The sequence below is a fragment of the Danio rerio genome, chromosome 8, assembly GCF_049306965.1.
Source record: "Danio rerio strain Tuebingen ecotype United States chromosome 8, GRCz12tu, whole genome shotgun sequence".
Taxonomy (NCBI): domain Eukaryota; kingdom Metazoa; phylum Chordata; class Actinopteri; order Cypriniformes; family Danionidae; genus Danio; species Danio rerio.
The window spans coordinates 57,302,228-57,325,812 of NC_133183.1; the positions used below are offsets into that span (position 1 = coordinate 57,302,228).

At 35.4% G+C, this 23,585-nt stretch overlaps 1 protein-coding gene across 24 annotated transcripts in view; it reads left to right on the forward strand.

The window, feature by feature from the left end:
• The window catches only part of plch2a (phospholipase C, eta 2a), a 297,121-nt gene that overhangs the window by 243,984 nt on the left and 29,552 nt on the right, over window positions 1-23,585 (forward strand). For all 24 annotated transcript variants that reach the window (XR_012383552.1, XR_012383550.1, XR_012383551.1 and 21 more), the window contains 4 exons: window positions 1,280-1,387; window positions 8,096-8,248; window positions 18,262-18,360; window positions 21,779-21,879. Coding sequence is in view for 15 of the 24 variants with exons in the window: in XM_073909056.1 (XP_073765157.1) it covers window positions 1,280-1,387; window positions 8,096-8,248; window positions 18,262-18,360; window positions 21,779-21,879 (461 nt within the window). In the remaining 9 variants the exon portion in view is untranslated. The remainder of the gene's footprint in view (window positions 1-1,279; window positions 1,388-8,095; window positions 8,249-18,261; window positions 18,361-21,778; window positions 21,880-23,585) is intronic.

Here is a 23,585-nt window from a genome sequence, read left to right on the forward strand (position 1 = left end):
AATTGTTATGAATGAACTGAAAAAGCCTCCCGAGATGAAGGCATAAAAGCAGTGATTTTTCATATTTATGTAGGCTAGAAAAAAGTATGTTTTGTAATATTTTAATCCTTTATATTTATATCCTATATCTACTCTTATTATATCCTATATATTTCCTTAATATTTAAATTTTTTCATATGTAAAGATATTTGCCTATTGTTTTCTTGTGCGTATTAAGCAGTGTGAAAGCGAGGCGCAACTCTGCGCTGGAGTTCAGACCGGGTTTGTTTTGGTCTAATGAAAAATCTATTTTAGTTTCTCAAAATAGCAACGTGCCAGCAGTGCGCCTCAGAACGGCTTCCTTTTTAGAGCAGAACGCCTATGGGCGCACATATGAGCGCTGATGCATTTGCTATTTAAACAGCGTAGCGCAACGCCTCAAAACGACTCTTGCGCCAAGCTGAAACTACCAAACAAGTATTGCGCCGCTCCTTGCGCCACCTTGCGCCGGGTGTATGATAGGGCCCTTAGAGGTTAAACTTTACATTGTATAAACAAAAACACTAAAAGTCAATGAAAGCCAAACTATATTTGTAACATTAAATAACCTTATAATTTTCTATTCACGAATTAAATCCATTAGAGTTAGGATGGAAAAGGGTTTATTCTAGTTTAATTAACTTGCAAGCTGCAGTTACAGTATAAATCTCTGAGGTAAATAATGCTGTCATAAAACTGGGTAGAAAGTTCAATTGATTTTTATAACACGTGTCAAAGCCAATTACATCCCTGACTAAAACTAATTACTCTTTGGGGCAGACGTTTTTGACTCTTTATTGATTAACCCATTTCTGTCACTGACATTTTTTCCTGTTAATGTCCATGTCAATGTCGGCGCTGAGTTTCTGGAGTCAATGCATACAGTAAGAGTGCTGTTCTCTACCGCTCAGTTATATTACAAATCAACTCAAGTGCCCTATTGCTGTGCAATACATTCTCACTCCCGACTCGTCACATATTGACGCTCAACACAATTTAAAACTACTATAGATTTGACTATAAATTACTATAGTATTTTTTTAGGTGTGAAGAACTGTGATTTGTATCAGGAATGTATTAAATTTATTGCCTTAAGCTTGTGTAATTGCATATAGCATTGAATTTAAATAATAAAGAAAGTGTGAGGTTTTTAAACTCTTCCACTTTTTACACTGGACCGTAGTGTTTAGTGTGTGCAACTCATTTCACAAATGTTTTATTTACATGTCTTCTACTGTATGTGTTTGTTTGTGTTTACAGGGCAAGAAACTACCCTCAAATATAGATGAGAACGCAGAGGAGGGGGACGTGTCTGATGAAGACAGTGCAGATGAGATGGAGGACGATTGTAAGCTGTTGAATGGAGATGTAAGTAATTCTAGATGGTTCTGGTGCAGATGTGTATAAACACAGTTTCCATGGCAGCATTAAATGTTGAAAACGTAACTTGGCATTTCAATAAAGTGACTTTTAAAATGTAGTTTGAAATTATATGTTAGTGTCATGTTTACCAGTGAACAAACCACCAGATGTCGCTGGTAAACACTCACTCATGAAACTACAAGTCTGCCAGTAAATGGACTACGTATTCAGTCATGCCACACACACACGCACCTGCTTCAAGTCTCCACTGATTAGACTCCCACAGCTGATCCTGCTTCAAGACTGATTACACACAGTATTTAAGCAGCACACACACTCATTCACATTGCCGAGTCTTCTTATCTGTCACAGTGACATTACAACGGTTTCCTTTGTCTGTCTTTGCCGTGTTTTTGATCCTTTGCCTTGTTTATTTATTTAATGCCGTTTGCTGCCTGCCTCTGACTAGTGGTGGGCAAAGCGAGGCTTCGTGAAACACTGAAACTATCGAAGCAAATTTGTCGAAGCTTCGAAACGTTTCGAAACACCACTCTACGGTGACACCTAGTGGTCATTTTATCTGTATTTCACTGAAACAGCTTCAGCAAAGAACAGTTGAGCAAATTGATGTATCAAACCCCACTTTGTAGCCTTGAATCATCAGATGGTTTAGTCGAGCGGTTAGAGTACATGACTACCATGCGGGAAAAATGGGTTCGAATCCAGACTGTCACAAGTGTGTTGAGATGCTTTAATACCAGTTGGTAATGCTTTGTTATTGTATCGTTTTGTTTCAACATTGCTCTGACATACGAATAAACATTTGTAAATAAATTTGTATTTTGTTCATATAACAGGGTTGTTACTAGATCAGATACAGTTGTGGCCAGAAGTTAACAATAATTATTATTAATTAAATTTCCCATTGTATTTTATTAACATCTATCCAAAACCTAAACCCATCACAGTACTGTAAAAATATGAATTATTGTTTTACAGTGTTACAAAAATGATGCTAAATTGATGGTGTATCCGCAGCTGTATCCTATTTAGGCTACACCATAAAACAGTAACATGATTAAAATACATAAAATCATGATTTTGGAGTATTTGTAATAGTCGAGATTCGAACCCAAAATAAATTCGAAATACAGTTCTAAAGTGCACACGCACGGTCCACTAGACCATACAAGTCGAAGACTTAATAAAGGTCATGCCAGTGAAATGCAGATTCTCCGGGTCTTGAAACGCCTCTGAAATGATCGATGCTTTGAATCGCTTTTGTCACGTGACCAAGTGTTTCGAAACACTTTAGTCACGTGACCTGGGTGTTTCGGATCATGCTTCGGTACAGTGTTTCGAAACACTTGCGCTTCGGGATCTCGACACAGTGTCGAAACGTCAGTTTCACGTCAGCCATCCCTACCTCTGACCAACTGCCTGTTATTTTGACTTCGACTCTGGATTGTCCTCATACATCTGTTTGCCCCGGTATTGACCATTGCTTGCCTGACTACGATTAAACCTGCATTTGGATCCTACCTTCTGTTGTTGGTGTCACTCCCCGATGTTACAGTTAGTTATGTAGGTGATAGTATGAAAGCTGCCAGTGCTTTTGGTTATATTACTGTATACATAGTCAGGCCGAAATTGTTTATACCCCTGGCAAATTCTGACCTAAAGTTTTATTTATTATTTTAACCTTTATTCAACCAGCAGGTTGGTAATGTCACGATTACCAGCGATCGGATTCCATAAGATCTCACTTACCATAACCTTGGACTACAATTCCGCCATTGTTGGACTACATATTCATACATGCACTCCGGTCACACTCCCACATGCTTCCTCATCTAGACTGATTACTCGCACCACCTGAGGATTGTCAGAGACTGATTGTCCACACTACTTAAGCCACACACTCACCTATTCAGTTTGCCGAGTCTTGTTTATCAGTAGATGATGTTACAACGCGTTATTCCTTGTCTTGTTTCCCCGTGTTTTACCTAGCCTGTACTCTTGTTCTCCCTGCCTGCCGCCTGCCTTTTGACCTCTCCCCTGTTACTGATTACGATTCTGGACTGCCTACACATACCCGTTTGTACCTGTATTGACCATTGCTTGCCTGACGACGAATAAACCTGCATTTGGATCTTACCTTCAGTTGTATGTGTCATCTCCCCGTGGTTACAGGTAATGACAGGCTTCTCTTAAAAGATTTGTATAGTCTTATGCAAGAGGCGTCATTGTGGATAAAAAAATATCTCGGCTTTTTACCTTGAAATAAAAAAAAGTATGAATGATTTCATGCTTGACTGTATTTATGTAAACTAGATCTAGTGAAACATGTTAATACATTGTTAAGCTCGTGGGTAGAATCATTTTAATAAGCATTAATACTACAAAAAGAAATGCCACAATTATTAGGGGTTCAAGCATAGTACTGAACCCCTATTGTAATCGTTCAAAGGTCACTTTTCTGCTTAAAAAAATTATTGGGCAAACAAAAACGTATATCATACACTGCGTCCAAAACTGCATACTTCCCTACTATTGTAATGTAAAGGGACACTGACAACAGAGGTGAGGATCCAAACGCAGGGTTTTTATACAGAGATGGTTAGGAGCAAACAGATGTATGTAGGCAAATCCAGAGTCATAGTCAAATACACAGGCAATAGTCAGTACAGGAAGGCAGCAGGCAACGTAAACAAAAAACAAGGCGAGGGTCAAAAAACAAGGCAAGGAAAACACATCGTAATGTCACAAAACTGTAAAACAAGACTCAGCACAGATGTATGCGTATATATGTAATTAGTTCATTAGCGGCTTTAGCTGTGAGTGTTTGCAATCAGACAGGATTGTGAGTGATGCATGACTGGATCTTGTAGTTCTTTTGCTGGCAGATTTGTAGTTCTCCAGCGATATGCATGGCTGGTGACTGTGCAACTGCATAGTACATATGTCCAAATTCATAGAATTCGAAGTATGTGAGAAAACAGTATGTGAGAAGTTCCCCAATGACCTACTACTTTCAGCGAGATTTTGAAGTGTGCATCGGATGGTTGCACCATGAGAGAATTCATGACTGGGAGTGAATCGATGCTGCTGACGCTGGTAGGTCATGTGACAATGACTAATGGTGGATGTAGTACGTCAGAGTTCCATTCATAGTAATTTTGGACGCAGCCTAAAAGACTTTAAACTTTACAAAGGTTCTACTCTGGTTCGCCACCAAACGGTGAAACCTCCAAATTCAGTGGGGCCACTTCTACAAAAAATCTCCATAACTCAGGAACAGAATGACATACCATCACCAAACTCAGGATGCATGTAGGAACTTGATCTGAGGTAACTTTAAAACAAAAAGTAGGCCAGTTGAACACATGGTCATGCTATAATGTGAAAATAAAACAGGAAAGCTAAGAAACTAGGACTGCTAGTCCAACTGACTTGATAATCGACATTCGGTGTCTTTGGCCAAGGTGGCTTATTACTTTCTGGTGCCGGGTCATGGGGCAGAAGTCTCAGGAGAGAACCCCAGACACTTCCTCTAGCTCCATGCCTTCATGCCGTTCCCAGGCCAGCTGAGAAACATAGTCCCTGTGCCTGTCAATAGGGTTGTCGCGGTTCTAACCTTCAACCACCACCCGTCCCGCAATGGACTGGCTCCTTACGGCTCACCCAGCAGGTGGTGGGCCTGGAGGAGGATGGTCGCATATTGCTCCTTTGAGCTGAGCCCGGCCAGGTTCTGTGGGATAAAACCTGGCCACCAGGCCTGGCTTCAGATTGGGGCCCTGGCTATGGCATAGCGGGCCACGTGTGTTTGCGCTCATAAGGGGTTTTTGAACTACACTTAGGGCCGACTCACACTATGCTATCCGAATCGTGCCTAGGCCCGTTTCCTGGACGGTTTGAGAAGTGTGAGTGCTCTAAATCAGGCTCGCGGTTCTTATGGGCTTTGGCGCGGTACGCTTATGTGTGAGTGCAAAGCGCGCCTAAGCCCGAAACTAAAAGCGAGACTTGACTTAAGGGACTGTTTCATATGAATTAATTAATCATTCAGTGAACGCAAACTGTCGCAGTTTATTTAAAGACGCAAACCCCTCACTGCATGACAGCTGCACCTTCAGCAAACCTCCTAATTCCTGCAGCACGAGGACTTTATGATTGTTTATGAGCGTCAAAAGTGGCTGATCTGTTCTGCGAAATATTTGACTGCGTGTCACTGCATGTCAAACAACTTAAACGATATAACTAAAGAAATCTCCACTGTGCTGAGCGAGAGAGCTTACTGAACAGCGCAGCATCGATGACATGCCCAGGCCCGAATGTAATATGAGAGCGGGCCGTCGGGGGAGACGGGAGTTGGGACAAGCGTGCTTTGGCCTGGTTCAAGGAACCTGTGCATAGTGTAAGTACGGCCTTAGTCTGACCTGTCATCTAAGACCTTTTTGCATTAGCCCCTGACAACATAGCTCTTAGGATCACTCAGGCGCTCAATTTCCTTTACCACGATATGATGGCAAGTCATTGAGGAGCCAAGGTGGCATAGAGTGAAATATTGAAATGTGTGTGTGTAAGGCCGTACTCACACTAGGTACAGTTGCCTCGAACCGGGCCAAAGCACGCTTGTCCCCCCTCCTGTCTCCTCTGACGGCCCGCGCTCACATCGGGCCTCGACACTCTTACGTCATCGCTGCTGCTCTGTTCAGTGAAGCGCTCTCTATGGCAAGCCTTTTTAGCATTTAAATCTTTGTTCTGACTCCATAAATATATTTAGAGATATCTCTAATTATATTTTGACTAGTCATAATTATAATTCCACTACTCAGAATGACAATTAGAGATATCTGCAATTACAATTGTACTAGTACGAAATCAGATTGGAGATATCTGCAAATATCTTATGACTAGTCATATTCCTCCATTGACTTCCATTGAAAAATATTTGCAGATATCTCTTAATGAGTTTTGATTAGTCACAATTGTAATTAGAGATATCTCCAAATGAATTTTGACTAGTAACAATTGTAATTAGATATCTAAAAAGAGTTTTTACTAGTCATAATACATTTGGAGATATCTTTAATTTGTCATATTTAGATATATTTACAAATATATTTGAAGATATCTCTAATAAATTTACTAATAGTCGAATTACAGTTGTAGATATCTTGAATTGGATTTTTGACTAGTCAAAATTCATTTGGAGATATCCCTAATTACAATTGTGACTAGTCAAAACTCATTTAGAGATATCTGCAAATATTTTTTGATGGAAGTCAATGGAGGAATATGACTAGTCAGTCATAATATATTTGCAGATATCTCCAATCTGACTAGTCGAATTATAATTATGACTAGTCAAAATATAATTAGAGATATCTCTAAATATATTTATGGATAGTCAGAACAAGGTTTAAATGCTAAAACGGCTTGCCATACACTCTCACCCAGTAGCACAGTGGAGATTTCTCTAGTTATATCGTTTCAGTCGTTTGTTACGCAGTGATATGCAGTCAAATATTTCAACAAACAGTTCTTAGGGATGCGGTGACACGCAGTCAGATATTTCACCGGACAGATTATAAACAATCATTAAGCTCTCGTGCTGCAGGAATGAGGAGGTCTGCTGAAGGTGCGCAGCTGTCATGCTGTGAGGAGTTCTCGTCTTTAATAAACTACGGCAGTTTGCGATCACTGAACAGTAAGAATGATTAATAAATCCATATGAAACAACCCCTTAAAAGTCACGTATCGCTTTCAGTTACCAAAGCCCAAGTGTACCGCTCTCAGGCACACCTCTTCCAACCGGGCCAGGGCCGGCTAAGTGAACCGTGCTTGAGCCCGATTCAGCGCACTCACACTTCTCAAACGATCCGGGAAACGGGCCTGGGCACGGTACGGATGGCATAGTGGGGGTAGGCCCTAAGTGACTGTATATTGCACGTTTCACAAATCATTCATTAGCATAAACTTAAGACTCATGAAAATGTTTAACGATGTTCAACCAACTGGTCACCCTACAACTGTTAACAAAAAAGGAAAATGCTGTGTTTATATGGCGACTGGCCTGAAATTGTGCATTTGTATAGTAGTTTTGTAACCCTGAATTTATACAGACTTACTAAAAAATAGATACTGTTGGCCTTAAACCACTTGAACCCAGACTAGTGCTGCTTGCATCTATATTATCTTCTTAAAATCGTATTTCACAATTGTAACCTTTTCCGAAGTGATTCAACTTTTTTAGAGTTTTAATATACTTTAATTGCAATGAATTCAATTTAATTTCTTATAATGCAAAATGATTGATGTTGTTCTATTGTGATTTTTATTTTAATCACAAGTTTCATGGAAGTTTAAGGAGAGTTACTTTAATCCTCAATTCTTCAAGTGCATCTGTCATGTTACTTTAGCAGAACATTTCAGTCGTACGTTACACACTAAAACCTCATACATTTTGAATGAAGGCTCCACTTTGAGTGCTGTAATGTAAGAAATAAAAGAGGCATTTGATACATGAATATCCGTCATGAATTTCTCTGCATGTGTAAAATTGGGTCAAGGACTTAAGCTGAACCGACCTGGATATTTTGATGAATGGTTTTGACCTTGATGTTCTGCAAATGCTGTTACAATGCTAATATTAGGATATCAGATCACCTGTGAGGTCCAGTCAAATTCATTTCTCTATCTCTTCCTTTCCAGACGTCTATGAACCGAAAGCAGGCGGAGAATGTGGCCAAGAAAAAATTAGATAACCTCATGAAGGAGTCAAAGATTCGCGACCGGGAAGATCCAGACAGTTTTACCATCACAGCCCTGCCACCGTCAGGAAAACATGACAAATCGCCACTGAAGGTTAATATGCTTAACTTGATCAAATATGTCTTTCCTACTCTCAGGACTGCAAATTGGATCACATTTACAGATAAATTCACATTTGCTTGCAAAAACGTTGGGAACACACCACCTTTATTTAGGAATTAGGCTCATTTCAAGTCCATAAGAGTTAAACTTTCAGCCGATCTCCGGGTCTGGCACTTTTAGCTTAGCTTAGCATAAATAATTGAATCGGATTGGACCATTAGCATTTCACTCAAAAAAAAAAAAAAGAGAGAGTTTCCTTCAAAGTCTTAAAATGTGTAATATGTAATAACTTTCTCATTTAAAGCTTGACTTTAAAATTATTTAAAATGAAAAGTTTCTACTTATTAGGTCGATATGTCTAGGAACCAAACTCATTTAGGCGTAAAAATCAAGGAACTTTGCTGCAGCAGGAGCAATAATATGATATATACAGTATGCAGTGCTTTTACTATTTGCATATCTAGGGACTATAAATCTTTAAATAGGAAAATAATAATATAATAATTTATTCATTTATTCCTTTATTTATTCATTTTCTTTTCAGCTTAGTCTTAACTTGACCAAATGTGTCATTCCTTCTTTCAGAACTGAAAATTGTATCACATTTACAAATAAATTCACATTTGCTTGCAAAAACATTGGGAGCACTCCACTTTTATTTAGGAATTAGGCGTATTTCAAGTCCATTGGAGTTAAACTGTTGAGTTTTACCATTTTTGAATCCATTCAGCCCATCTCTGGGTCTGGCGGGAGCACTTTTAGCTTAGCATAAATAATTGAATCGGATTGGACCATTAGCATCTCACTCAAAAAAAAAAAAAAAAAAGAGAGTTTTCTTTAAAGCCTTAAAATGTGTAATAAGTAATAAAATTCTCACTTAAAGTTTGACTAAAAAATATTTAAAATGAAAAGTTTCTGCTTTCTTGGTCGATATGTCTAGGAACCAAACTCATTTAGGCATAATAATCAAGGAACTTTGCTGCAGCAGGCGCAATGATATGATATATATGCAGTGCTTTTACTACTTGCCTAGCTAGGGACTATAAAGCTTTAACTAGGAATATAATAATCATTCATTCATTCATTTTCATTTCGGCTTAGTCCCTTTATTAACGAGGGGTCACCACAGTGGAAAGAACTGCCAACTCATCCAGCAGATTCCTACACACCCATTCACACACATACATTACGGACAATTTAGCTTATCCAATTCACCTGTAGTGCATGTTTTTGTACTCGTGGGGAAAACCGCAGCATCCGGAGGAAACCCTCGCAAACACAGGAAGAACATGCAAACGCCAAACAGAAATGCCAACATATATATATATATATATATATATATATATATATATATATATATATATATATATATATATATATATATATATATATATATATACATATATATATATATATATATATATATATATATATACATACATATATATATATATATATAAATAAATTAATTAATATATATATATATATATGTGTATATATATATATATATATATATATATATATATATATAAATAAATTAATTAATATATATATATATGTGTATATATATATATATATATATATATATATATATATATATATATATATATATATATAAATAAATTTATATATATATATATATATATATATATATATATATATATATATATATATATATATATATATATAATTATTATTTCTTTTATTTATTTCTTCTTTTTTTTTACATATTTAACAAGATCCTAATGGTCTAATCAGATTCAATGATTTATGCTAAACTAAGCTAAAAGTGCTCTCGTCAGACTCGGAGATTGACTGAATAAAATCTAAATTGATAAAACTCCAATGTTTAACTCTAGGGGAGTTGAAAATGAGCTTATTTTAAAAAAAACTGTTTCTTCAAAAAGACCTATTCAACTTGACTACATTAAAATCAGTGTAGTTAATTTACTCCTTTCACTTTTAAATTAAATAAAGGGATGGTTCACCCAAAAATGAACATTTTTCTCACCATTTACTCACTCTCAATTGGTTTTACATCGTTATGAGTTTCCCTTTTCTGTTAAACACACAAGATGATATTTTGAATAATGTTAGAAATTCTAACAGGTTTGGAACAAGAGAAGGGAGAGTAAATTATGGCAGATTTTTCAGTTTTGAGTGAACTATCCCGTTTATTTATTCATTTATTCATTCATTTTCTTTTCGGCTTAGTCCCTTTATTAATCAGGGGTCCCCACAGCGACATGAACCGCCAGCTTATCCAGCATATGTTTGACGCAGCAGATGCCCTTCCAGCTCCAACCCATCACTGGGAAACATTCATACACAATCATTCACACACATACACTATAGACATTTTAGCTTACCCAGTTCACCCGTACAACATGTTTTTGGACTCGTGGGGGTAACTTCAGCACCCGGAGGAAACCCACTCGAACACGGGGAGATCATGCAAACTCCACACAGAAACACTAACTGACCTAGCCAGGGCTCAACCCAGCAACCTTCTTGCTGTGAGGCTAATGTGCTACCCACTAGACCACTGTGCTGCCCTCCCTTTAATTATTTTAAATAAATAATTAATTCTGTTACCATCCTATTCTCCTATCTCCTACCTTTTACTCATTTAAACTGCTTTTAAAGTGCTCTGAGATTAACTTTAATCTTTATAATTAATTTATAATACAATCTCTTACATTTCAGTCATTTAAGGTCCCCCTGTAGTCACAAACTCTGTGCCTTAAAATCCATCGTTAATAATTCAAATGAATAGTCTATTTATAAGGGCCTTGATACATTCACAGCAGAGTTCTGTTTCACTTTACATTAGGAGGTTTAATAGGATTGTGAATACCATTGCTGTGGTTTGTTAGCATTCCATTTCAGTCCACATTCTGTTAGGCTGAATTTGTAAAAATGTGCTGTGATTTTTTTTTTCTCTAAATACCTAAATAAACCTGCAACTTCAATAATGGGTGGGGGGTGGGGGGGAGTCATCCTTGAGACATTTTTGAGACATCCTTGCAAGCGTATTTATGCAAGTTTAAGTTAAAACCTGCAGGACACCAGCCCTCCAGGACCAAGTTTGGACACCACTGTTCTATACCCTTGTCTCATGAATATGCAAATGAACCCCAGCGTTCAGTCAGTTACCTCAGCTTTGACTACTTTCACTCAGACACATAACGGAAAGTGACGGAAATGTTTGATTAATTCAGCATTATATGTTTAATCAATACTCTTATTTTGATTAACAAGAGGAAGGGTCAATTATGGAACACATACAAGTGCACGTTTTAGAAAAGTAATTTATTTTATATACAGTTGAAGTCAGAATTATTATATACAGTTGAAGTCAGCCCCCCATCCATGTCCAAAATTATTGGCCCCACTGTTGATTTTTTTTTTCCCTGTTTTCTGTTTAACAGTGATATTTTTTCCAACACATTTCTAAACATAGTGGTTTTAATAACTTCTAATAACTGATTTATTTTATCTTTGCCATGATGACAGTAAATAATATTTGACTAGATATTTTTCAAGACATTTCTATACAGCTTATAGTGTCATTTACAGGCCAAACTAGGTTATATACTATTTTGTCCTTAAAATCATGTTTAAAAAATGTAAAACTGCTGTTATTCTAGCCGAAATAAAACAAATAAGACTTTCTCCAGAACAAAAAAATATTATCAGACATACTTTGAAAGTTTTCTTGCTCTTAAACATCATTTGGGATTTCTTTTCAAAGAGGGGCTAAGAATTCTGACTTCAACTGTATATTTTCAATCAGTGCTGGGGAAAGTTACTTTAGAAAGTAATACATTACAATATTGAGTTACTCCCCAAAAAACCCTACTCTAAAACTAGTTGTGTTACTTGGTTACTTTTTTATGGTAAGTAAAGCTTGATGCTACTTTTGAGTAACTTTTGCATAACTTTTTATTACCTGGCTCAGGCTTGATCTCTTTCAGAACTTGTTTTTTTTTTTTTTTAGAGGAGCTCTGCAATTAACAACACACTGTATAGCTTTCAACTTCATTTACCTTTAAAAAGTAAACACATAAAAAAAGTTTAGGATAATGTTATCTGAGAACTTCCTGACCCCAGGGGTCCGTTCTTCGTGGATTACTCAGTTAGCTGGATTTGGATATTGACGATTTGACACGATCCAGGATCAGGACGTTCATTCTTCAAAGCTGATCCGAGAGTTGTTGTCATAGCAACAGTTCTGCTAGGTCAAACCTGATCGGGAGCAGGTTCAATTTATATAAACAGGATTAGATCGGCTTAGTTCAAGCAAAGATATACAGAAAGTGTTCCGAATTCTGATATTTTCGTACAGTAGTAGTTATATACACTTGGGAAAAGAGTAAATATTTTTTAAAGTATATATATATATATATATATATATATATATATATATATATATATATATATATATATATATATATATATATATATATATATATATATATATATATATATATATATATATATATATATATATAAAGTTATAGTTATTAATAAAATAAATTAAGTTATATATATTAATAAAACTTATGCAATCTGCACTCTCGAAATGAAAGACTGCCACCTGGTGCTGCACAGAGAAAACTTATTGATATGAACTTTTTAGATCGCTTAGTACAAATTGTTTATAATAAACATGCACAATATGTGACTTTTTTTAAAAGCAATAATACATTTATGCAGTCATAAACATGTTTTGACAGTTAATATGCTTGTGATTTGATGCTTCACAATAGTTGCAGACGCCTTTACCAATATGAAAATGCTTTTGTAAACAACCAGTTATTCTTTACACCGATTAAAAAAAACTGCTACTATAATAAAGAAAATCTTTTCTAAATGTAGAACTAAATACGTTAATTTGCATTGAAATACATGATGAATACTCTTGACACATGAAAATGTAAAGCCTGCAGCTCACAACAAATGTGGAAAGTTATTGTGTGTCATATTTAACAAACCGTTTACTGCTAATTTGAAGTAATTTTGCTCACATGGATAATTGAATATTAATCAGATGATGTCATTACGCTGCTGTGCCGTCAGCCAATCGTTGCATTGCTGATCAGGATTTAGAGGATCGATAGATCTGTCCTTCAATACACACGCAGCGATCTCAGATCAGTTTATCCAGACATTCTAATCTGATTCGCGAACTTGTTTGAAGAACCAAATTAGCGAGAGATCAGTTATCAAGATTAAAAGATCCAGGATCTGCCAAATCATCTTAGATCATTTAAGCGAGGTACGAAGAACGGACCCCAGAGCTCTACATGCCGTATATACAGATTAATGAAAGTTTAAAGCAATGTGTTTGCTTTAGGACCATTTGTCTTAAGTAAAATTACTGTCCACGGGGACAATCCCCTTTTCCTTTTCTTCGGTGCGTTCAAAATGATGAACACGTTCTCTCATTGACTGCATGATTCATTGTGACAACTTTAATTTTAATTCACCAATTTATTTTTAAAAGCTAATGTATTAAGCTAAAAAAAAACTCACGTTCCGATTTTTAAAATGTAACTCAGATATTATAACTTATTTTTTAAAAGTAATGCGTTACTTGTTACTTAATATTATTACGTAACATGTTATTTGTTACCCCAACACTGTTTACAAAATCAAACACATAACAGTAAATAATATTATTCACTGTGTTATTAAAAATAGCTACTTTTTAAAAATCCGCACTTTGCTAATTTGATCTATTAGGGCCATAGATTGTCTTTAGGCGTTTTTAAATCACTGGACAGACGTACTGTATAAACGATGACAAACGCTGTCCAGCAAGTGGACTAATTAGGTTAGATCTGTCCTTGTACAGGTGTCTACAGTGTAGTTATTTAAGGATTGACTTGAGGCGGATTTAAATAAGAGCACTCAAAGGTACTCACAGAAAACACCACACCACTGTCCTTGATACAGGCAAAGTTAAAGCCACCATTTACTATATTTTTATAGTTTTCCCACCTTGAAATACACACACTGTCCTTCAAACTGCAGACAGGCTATTCAGTTGGGCAACAGTGTTTTGAGGGCTGAACATTAGGATTTAAAGTTAGATTTCAAAGGATAGATAGATAGATAGATAGATAGATAGATAGATAGATAGATAGATAGATAGATAGATAGATAGATAGATAGATAGATAGATAGATAGATAGATAGATAGATAGATAGATAGATAGATAGATAGATAGATAGATAGATAGATAGATAGATAGATAGATAGATAGATAATATGAATATATTTTTTATCACTTTTTTGGTCAAACAAGCTGAATTTGTGATTAACAATTCTCATTAAAAGTTTAATTAATCTGTCAAATTTTTTTATAATAATAGTTTTGTAATAACATTTTAATGACAAATTAAATTTGTCCCGCTGTAAGGTACTTGAGGTTAAAAAAAATGTAAATATGAATGATGCTGTTATAAAATTCACGACAATGTCATAATGGCATCATGACAGTTAATGTTGATGACAGGTTTATGACACATTATGTTGTCTTGAGAATGTCAAGTTGACCTGACAAAGATATGATGTATTTGATTATGTCAACTTGACGTAAAAAAGACAACTCAAACGATGTCATCCTTGCATTTAAAATGTCATAACTGAGTGAATGACACTTAATGAAAATTGTCATAAACATTCATTTTAATGGTGTGGCATCATAAAGTTTTATTACAGTGTTACAGCCTTAAAAAGTCTTAAATTCCCTTAATTTTATGTAGATTTGATTGGACAGGAATCACACGACAAGTAAAATAATCACCAAAGACAAGTAAAATAACAAATAAAAAGTAGTGACTGCAGGTTGAAGGAAAGTAGTGGAGTAAAAGTACCAATACTGCACTAAAAATGTACTTAAGTGAAAGTAAGAGTACAAATCGTTTAAAATGTCCTAGTAAAAGTACAATTCCTGTGCAAACCTACTCAATTACAGCCATTTGAGTATTTGTAATGTGTTCCTTCACACCACTGGTACTGGCTGATCTTGTTTTTAAATCCGTCTGCTAACAATTACATTGTTGTCTAGACAGCACCGTGATCTGTTACACGCACATTCACAAGAGTCATGTTGCAACAGATGATATGATCCTGGACATCAGACTTCAAACAGAGACGCTCCATTTCAGCATCCATCATAACATCTTACTTTCTTACGAATGAGCATTCTACAGGGAAGCCGGTGATAATGGCTTATGAAGTGCATATTTTTAAACAAAAATAATCACTTCACAAGGCATTCGTTGACCTAATCAATTCTATCAGCCTGATCTCATGAGGAAATGTAACTATTTAGCGTATTGTCAGAAAAAATGGCTGATTTGTTCAAATTTACATGATTTAATTCATACAAAAACGGGAGATTTTTGAAAAGCAGGTCTATGGTATGCCCAAGGCCCAACCCTAAACCCAAATGTCATTGGTGCATGAGCAAATCGTATTAAAATGTATGAATGACATCCTTTGAATTCACAAAATAGACACTAATTAAATAAGGTTATGACCTGCTGATTGTAGTTTCTTTCATGATGGATAGATTTTTTTTTTTTTTTTTTTTTTTGAGCTTAAAAATGTCAGGCACCATTCACTGCCATGAGTTATTTATAATTTTTTATTCCCAATTGTTTTCGGGTTTTTTTTTTCTTTTTTTTTTTAAACAGTGTTTTTTTAAACAGTGTTTTTTTTTTTTTTTTTTTTTTAGAAAAGAAGAGATTTATAATATAAATCATGAAGTAATCTGTAGAAAACTGGAATACAAGAATATACAATTACAAAGTAATAAGAACAATAAGTAAAAAGAAAGGAGTACTACAAAGAAAATAAAAAAGAGAAAAAAATGAGGAAAGGGGAAGTACAAAATTAAATGAAATTAAAAAATACAGAAAGCATTAATTACTAGCATACTGGAAGCATGATATTTTCATAAGTTAATATTAACTTGCAGAATTTCTTATTGTTAGATAGACGTTTAGCTTTAAGCATGGAATCAATTTCGATTAAAAAATGGGCAAACGAGGTAGAGGATTTAAGAATTTTCCCGATTGTGTTCGTCTGAAATAAGGAAAGCTAACTATGACCTCATAATTCACGCATCTTCTAGTCATTTGCATTTTTGGAGTTAATAGTTTTTATAGCTGACTAAAATAGCAAAAACTGTAACTCTAAAAAATAAATATAGCTCAAATATTTACCAGAATATTCCCTTTTTTTAAGTAATAAATCAATTTAAAATATAATAAAAAGAACTCGACTTATCAATAGGGATTAATGCATCTCGGTAATGCTAAATACTGATGTGTTAATGTGGATGAACTTTTAATATAGCCTAATAGTTTTTCAGCCTATTTTTTCTTAAATGAGATGAACAGCAAGGAAACATATATTTGTGAATGTTAGTGAGCATATAGAGTACAAATACAATCATTTTGAAAGTGCAAGAAAACCGTCTGCTTTCCATGACAAGTCTCCATACCAGTATGTTCATACACCTACAGGTCTCTATCGCCACCTAGTGATCATTGAGTCAATTAGTCAATATTTCATCAACTGTGTATGTCAAGGATGTCAAACTCAGTTCCTGGAGGGCTGCGGCTCTGCACAGTTTAGTTCCAACCCTAATTAAACACACCTTATTAAACTAATTGAGTCCTTCAGGCTTGTTTAAACCCTACAAGTAAGTTTGTTGGAGCAGGGTTGGAACTAAACTGTGTAGGGCTGCGGCCCTCCATGAATTTGACACCCCCGATGTATGTTGTTACTTCACTGTTTTACTGTTTTACTACAGTACTGTAGTATACACTACCGGTCAAAAATTAGGGGTTGTTTTTGTTTTTCATGTTTTTTATTATTCTGTCATCAAGGCAGTGTTTATCAAATGTAAAAAAAAAATGTAATGTGTAAAAAGTTAAATTATTAAATATTTATTAAAATTTTAATAACTGTGTCCTTATTGTATGTAGATTTATATGAAATAATTACTTCAGTCATTGCTTTTATTACTATTACACTAATAATAATAATATTAACAATAATATTAATAATAATATTCATTCATTCATTTTCTTGTCTGCTTAGTCCCTTTAATCCAACTTATCCTTGAACGCCAACTGAGCCAAGGTTCAAATCAGTGACCCAGCTGTGAGGCGACAGCACTACCTACTGCGCCACTGCTTCGCCCTATAATAATATTAATAATATTAATAATAATAATAATAATATTAGTAATAATAATAATAATAACAATAATAATGATGATGATTATGATAATAATAATAATGATTATAATAATAATAATAATGATGATCATAATGATAATGATAATAAAAATAATAATAATGATGATGATGATGATGATGATAATAATAATAATAATAATGAGGCGAGGCAGTGGCGCAGTAGGTAGTGCTGTCACAGCAAGAAGGTCGCTGTGTCGCTGGTTCGAACCTCTGCTCAGTTGGTGTTTCTGTGTGGAGTTTGCATGTTCTCCCTGCGTTGATGTGGATTTCCTCCAGGTGCTCTGGTTTCCCCCACAGTCCAAAGTACTGCAGCACAGGTAAATTGGGTAGGCTAAATTGTCCGTAGTGTATGAGTGTGGATGTTTCCACATAGATGGATTGCAGCTGGAACACAGTTAAAACAAATCCACTGTGTAAAACAAATGCTGGATAAGTCGGCGGTTCATTCTGCTGTGACAACCCCAGAGTAATAAAGGGACTAAGCTGAAAAGAAGAATGAATGAATGAATGAATGAATGAATGAATGAATGAATGAATGAATGAATGAATCCAGCCTTGGTGAGCAGGAGAAGCTTATTTTAAAACATTTAAAATCCCTACTGATCCCAAACTTTAGACCAGTAGTGTATGATTTGGTGTATTTATCATGCACCTCTCCATATTTTCACTGCCTCATGTGCATAAAAATCATTTACTTATATTATTTTCTTTTAATTCAGGGAAAAGCTGAAGATAGTACCGACACTGGAGATGAGGCCAACATCGGTGGAAACAAACGTCTGGCCAGAACCTTCATGGGCAGCTTTTCCAAACGCAAGGTAGTTTTTAATATATGTATTATTATGTATGAACACCAATACTTCACATAGCACCACACACACACACACACACACACACACACACACACACACAAAATACATTCTTGTATGCATTTGAATATACAGTTGAAGTCAGAATTATTAGCCCCCCTTTGAATTTGGATTTTAATTATTTCCTAAGTGATGTTTAACAGAGCACGGAAATTTTCACAGTATGTTTGGTAATATTTTTTTCTTCTGGAGAAAGTCTTATTTGTTTTATTTCTGCTGGAATAAAAGCAATTTTTAATTTTTTATAAACCATTTTAAGGTCAAAATTATTAGCCCCTTTAAGCTTTTTTGACAGTCTTCAGAGCAAACCATTATTATACAATAACTTGCCTAATTACCCTAACCTGCCTAGTTAACCTAATTCACCTAGTTAAGCCTTTAAATTCACTTTAAGGCAAGTACTAGCATCTTGAAAAATATCTAGTAAAATATTATTTACGGTCATCATGGCAAAAATAAAATAAATCCATTATTAGAAATGAGTTATTAAAACTGTTTAGAAATGTGTTCTTCTCTAATATTTCTTGTCTTACAAATCTTATCTCCGTTAAATCCCCGAAATTAGGGGAAAAAATAAACGGGGGGCTAATAATTTAAGTAGGCTAATAATTCTGTCTTCAACTGTGTACCCTTATGTTAATTATTTATAGAAAACCAGGTCACACTTTGCAATAAGATTGTATTAGTTTTGTGTTATCTAATTAATGTACTAGCATGAACAATACAGTATTTATTCATCTTTGTTCATGTTGGTTAATGGAAATAAAGTTGCTCATTTTAAGCTTTAATTAACTCGCAGTGCATTAACTAAAGTTAACAAGCATGAATTTGGATTTTATGCTATGATTAATTAGGAGGTATGATAACAAGTACTGTTCATTATTCCTTCATGTTTGTAAATACCTTAACTAATGAGACCTAATTGTAAAGTGTGACCCAAATGCATAACAAATGTGTATACAGTGGGAGAAATAAGTATTGAACACGTCACCATTTTTCTCAAAAGCATTTTTCTAAAGGTGCTGTTGACTTGAAATTTTTACCGGATATTGGTAACTACCAAAAAAATCCATATATGCAAAGAAAACAAATCTAATTAGTTTACAAATTAAATTTTGTGTAATAAAATGAAATGGTGCCGGGAAAACGCATTGAACACATGAAAAAAGGCAGTGAAAGCCCAGACAGCAGCTGAAATCTCTCAGTAGTTCTTCAGCTGCTTCAGTCCAACATCTACATTAGCAGCAGTGGCGGTGCTAGCTGGAATAGCACCCTGGGTGAACCACCCCATAAGGGTTTAGGGTTATTTAGTAATAGGGTTTAGGGTTAGGGGTTAAGGGTTTAGGGTTATTTAGTGTTAGGGTTTAGGGTAAGGGGTTAGGGGTGTATGGTTATTTAATGTAAGTGTTTAGGGTTAAGGGTATCTATCTAGTTTATCTATCTATCCTTTGAAATCTAACTTCATATCTATCTATCTATCTATCTATCTATCTATCTATCTATCTATCTATCTATCTATCTATCTATCTATCTATCTATCTATCTATCTATCTATCTATCTATCTATCTATCTATCTATCCTTTGAAATCTATCTATCTATCTATCTATCTATCTATCTATCTATCTATCTATCTATCTATCTATCTATCTATCTATCTATCTATCTATCTATCTATCTATCTATCTATCTATCTATCTATCTATCTATCTATCTATCCTTTGAAATCTATCTATCTATCTATCTATCTATCTATCTATCTATCTATCTATCTATCTATCTATCTATCTATCTATCTATCTATCTATCTATCTATCTATCTATCTATCTATCCTTTGAAATCTATCTATCTATCTATCTATCTATCTATCTATCTATCTATCTATCTATCTATCTATCTATCTATCTATCTATCTATCTATCTATCTATCTATCTATCTATCTATCTATCTATCCTTTGAAATCTATCTATCTATCTATCTATCTATCTATCTATCTATCTATCTATCTATCTATCTATCTATCTATCTATCTATCTATCTATCTATCTATCTATCTATCTATCTATCTATCTATCTATCCTTTGAAATCTATCTATCTATCTATCTATCTATCTATCTATCTATCTATCTATCTATCTATCTATCTATCTATCTATCTATCTATCTATCTATCTATCTATCTATCTATCTATCTATCTATCTATCTATCTATCTATCTATCTATCTATCTATCTATCATCTATCCTTTGAAATCTAACTTCATATCTATCTATCTATCTATCTATCTATCTATCTATCTATCTATCTATCTATCTATCTATCTATCTATCTATCTATCTATCTATCTATCTATCTATCTATCTATCTATCTATCTATCTATCATTATAAATAAAAAATACTATTAATATTATTATTATTTATTATTATTATTATACAATTATTATTATTATTATTATAAATAAATAATAGAAATCAAACCTAAATGTAACTGGAAAAAAAAATAATTTTGACAATTCTATAAAATACAAAAAAAATGTTTTGTAGAATTATCTGTTCATCTTGGACTTGACTCGAGGCCGAGAAATAATGTTATGAGTTCTTATCTCCCTGACTCATTACCCATTCTTTCTGCTTCTATAGCAATACTTAGTCAAAATATAAGATCATCCTTATATTATATCAACTTTAGTTTTGTCAACTAGCAAAAGACACCGAATGTGAATGGCCACTAACGTCTTTATTCTGGCATCACCACTCTTGGGATTAATACACTAGCATAAAGTAAAACAAATCTCAAAGCTTACTGGGCCACATATTATTTTTACCGCCACTGATTAGCAGGATGATGAAGATGAAAACAGGATGGACATTTCAGCAAGACAATGATCCAAAACACAGCCGAGGAAACTCTCAAATGCTTTCAGAGAAAGAAAATCAAGCTGTGGAATGGCCTAGCCAATCCCCTGACTTGAATCCAATAGAGAACACAAAATAAAGATGAGATTTGATAGACTCACAGAAACATCAAGATTTTTACACTCGGTTGAAGTCTGTGATAAACTCACACCTAAGCAGTGCATGTGACTTCATTCTCCATATGAGAGGCGTCTTTAAGCTGCCATCATTAAAAAAGCCTTTATTTAAAGTATTAAATAGATTTCAGTAGTTGTGTCAATATCGTGTTCTTACAAAAAAATTTAAAAAATTGTTATTTGTATCTAAATTTGGTTTAATTTCATGTCAACAGCTTCTTTTAGAAATATTTTTCCCAGGAAAACCCGTGATGTGTTCAGTACTTCTTCCCCCACTGTACATGACTCTCTGGAGTACTTGACATTAACCTCTACTCCATCTGTTTACTGTAGAAAAAGACTAGCAAAGTGAAGAAATCCTCTAGTTTTGAGGACACCGACACCGATCAGGAGAGCTCAAGCGGGGCATCTAAAGCACAAGCACATCACAGCAGGTACCATTTAGAATTACTCTTGATGATTAGATTTATTTTAAATACATGATTTATTTTTCATTAGGCATAGTTCACCAATCTATCTTATCTTCAAATCTGCCTTAAATGAACAGCTGACCTGAAAAATTCAAGTTACTTCATCATTTACTTTCTCTCACATGGCTTTATACCATTATAACTTTCTTTCTTCTGTTGAAAACTAAAGAAGATACTTTGAAGAATGCTAATTCCTGGCGCACATTGACTTCCATTTATTCATTCTTCTTCAGCTTTGTTCCTTTATTCACCAGGGGTCGCCACAGCGGAATGAACTAAAACACATTGGGTGGCCTACCAGCTGCAACCCAGTACTGGGAAACATCCATACACACTCATACACTATAAACCAGGGGTCTCAAACTCAATTTACCTGGGGGCCACAGGAGGCAAAGTCTGGGTGAGGCTGGGCCGCATAAGGGATTTCACAAAAAAAAGTCCTCAAATGTCATTATTAACAGTTTTAATTATTTCTTCTGAACATGAAGTGTCCTGAACAATAAATAGAAAATTGAGTGAAGATTATGAACAGTTCATCTGAACATGGCATCTTTTGCCTACTCCTTGCTGCCAGAGACTTGACAGCGCTTCTTCTCACAAATCTGAACCACATTTGGCTTTAGAGCGGAAGCAGTTGAGACCCTCAGTATGGCTTGAAGATGATCATCATTAAGTCTAGACCTGTACTTTGACTTATTGAAGTCCTAGGGAAAAAAGTGGGGGAACTCACTCAAAACTTCCATTCCCTCACCTAAAAAAGGCGTATATATGTATAAATAAAACACCTCCACCCCACTCCAGTCACATCAGTCTGTACCAGTCTGTATCTACCTATAATATCAATATATATAAGATGCAGGGCAGGCACGTGCACACATAGGGCTCAACCTGTGCAGTGCACATGCCCTTTTTAGTCTTGCATAGAAAGTGCCCTTCCAAAATGATCAAAAGTGCCCCCGCGACGCGACACACCCTCGGTCCCACCCTTCAGTAGGCGCGCGACAACACCGCTCTTGAGTACGCGCGCGACAACACAGCTGACCAGAACGCGCGCGACAACGCGCATTGAGTGACAAGCGCGCTGTGTACGGATAGAATCAGCGAAGCGGGGAACGCTCTCTCTCCCCGCTCCGCTGATTCTGTCAGAGTACAGCGGTCGGCGCGGGCCACAAAATATTGCACTGAGGGCCGCAAATGGCCCGCGGGCCGCGAGTTTGAGACCCCTGCTATAAACAATTTAGTTTATTCAATTCACCTATAGCTGATATCTTTGGACTGTGCGGGAAACCTGAGCACGCGGGGGAAACCTATGCCAACATGGGAACATGCAAACTCCGCACAAAAATGCCAGCTGACCCAGACTCAAACCAGCGACCTTCTTGTTGTGAGGTGACAGTGCTAACTACTGAGCCACCATGTCGCTCTGCATTGTAAACAAAATGCTATCGACATAGAGTTGCTCAAGACTTGTGAATTCCCCCAAATCCACAAAGAAATTGTCCAAAAACTAGTTCTACCAGAAAGACTATAGGAGGAAGATAAACGTTTGAACATTTATTGTGAATTGTTTGCATGAATGCAAATTTGTTACGGTCCTTTTATAAAGTTCTTTGACGTAAGCCCCGTCTAGAGTGCAGAACTCTGGATGAGCTGGCAGATCCTGCCTGAAG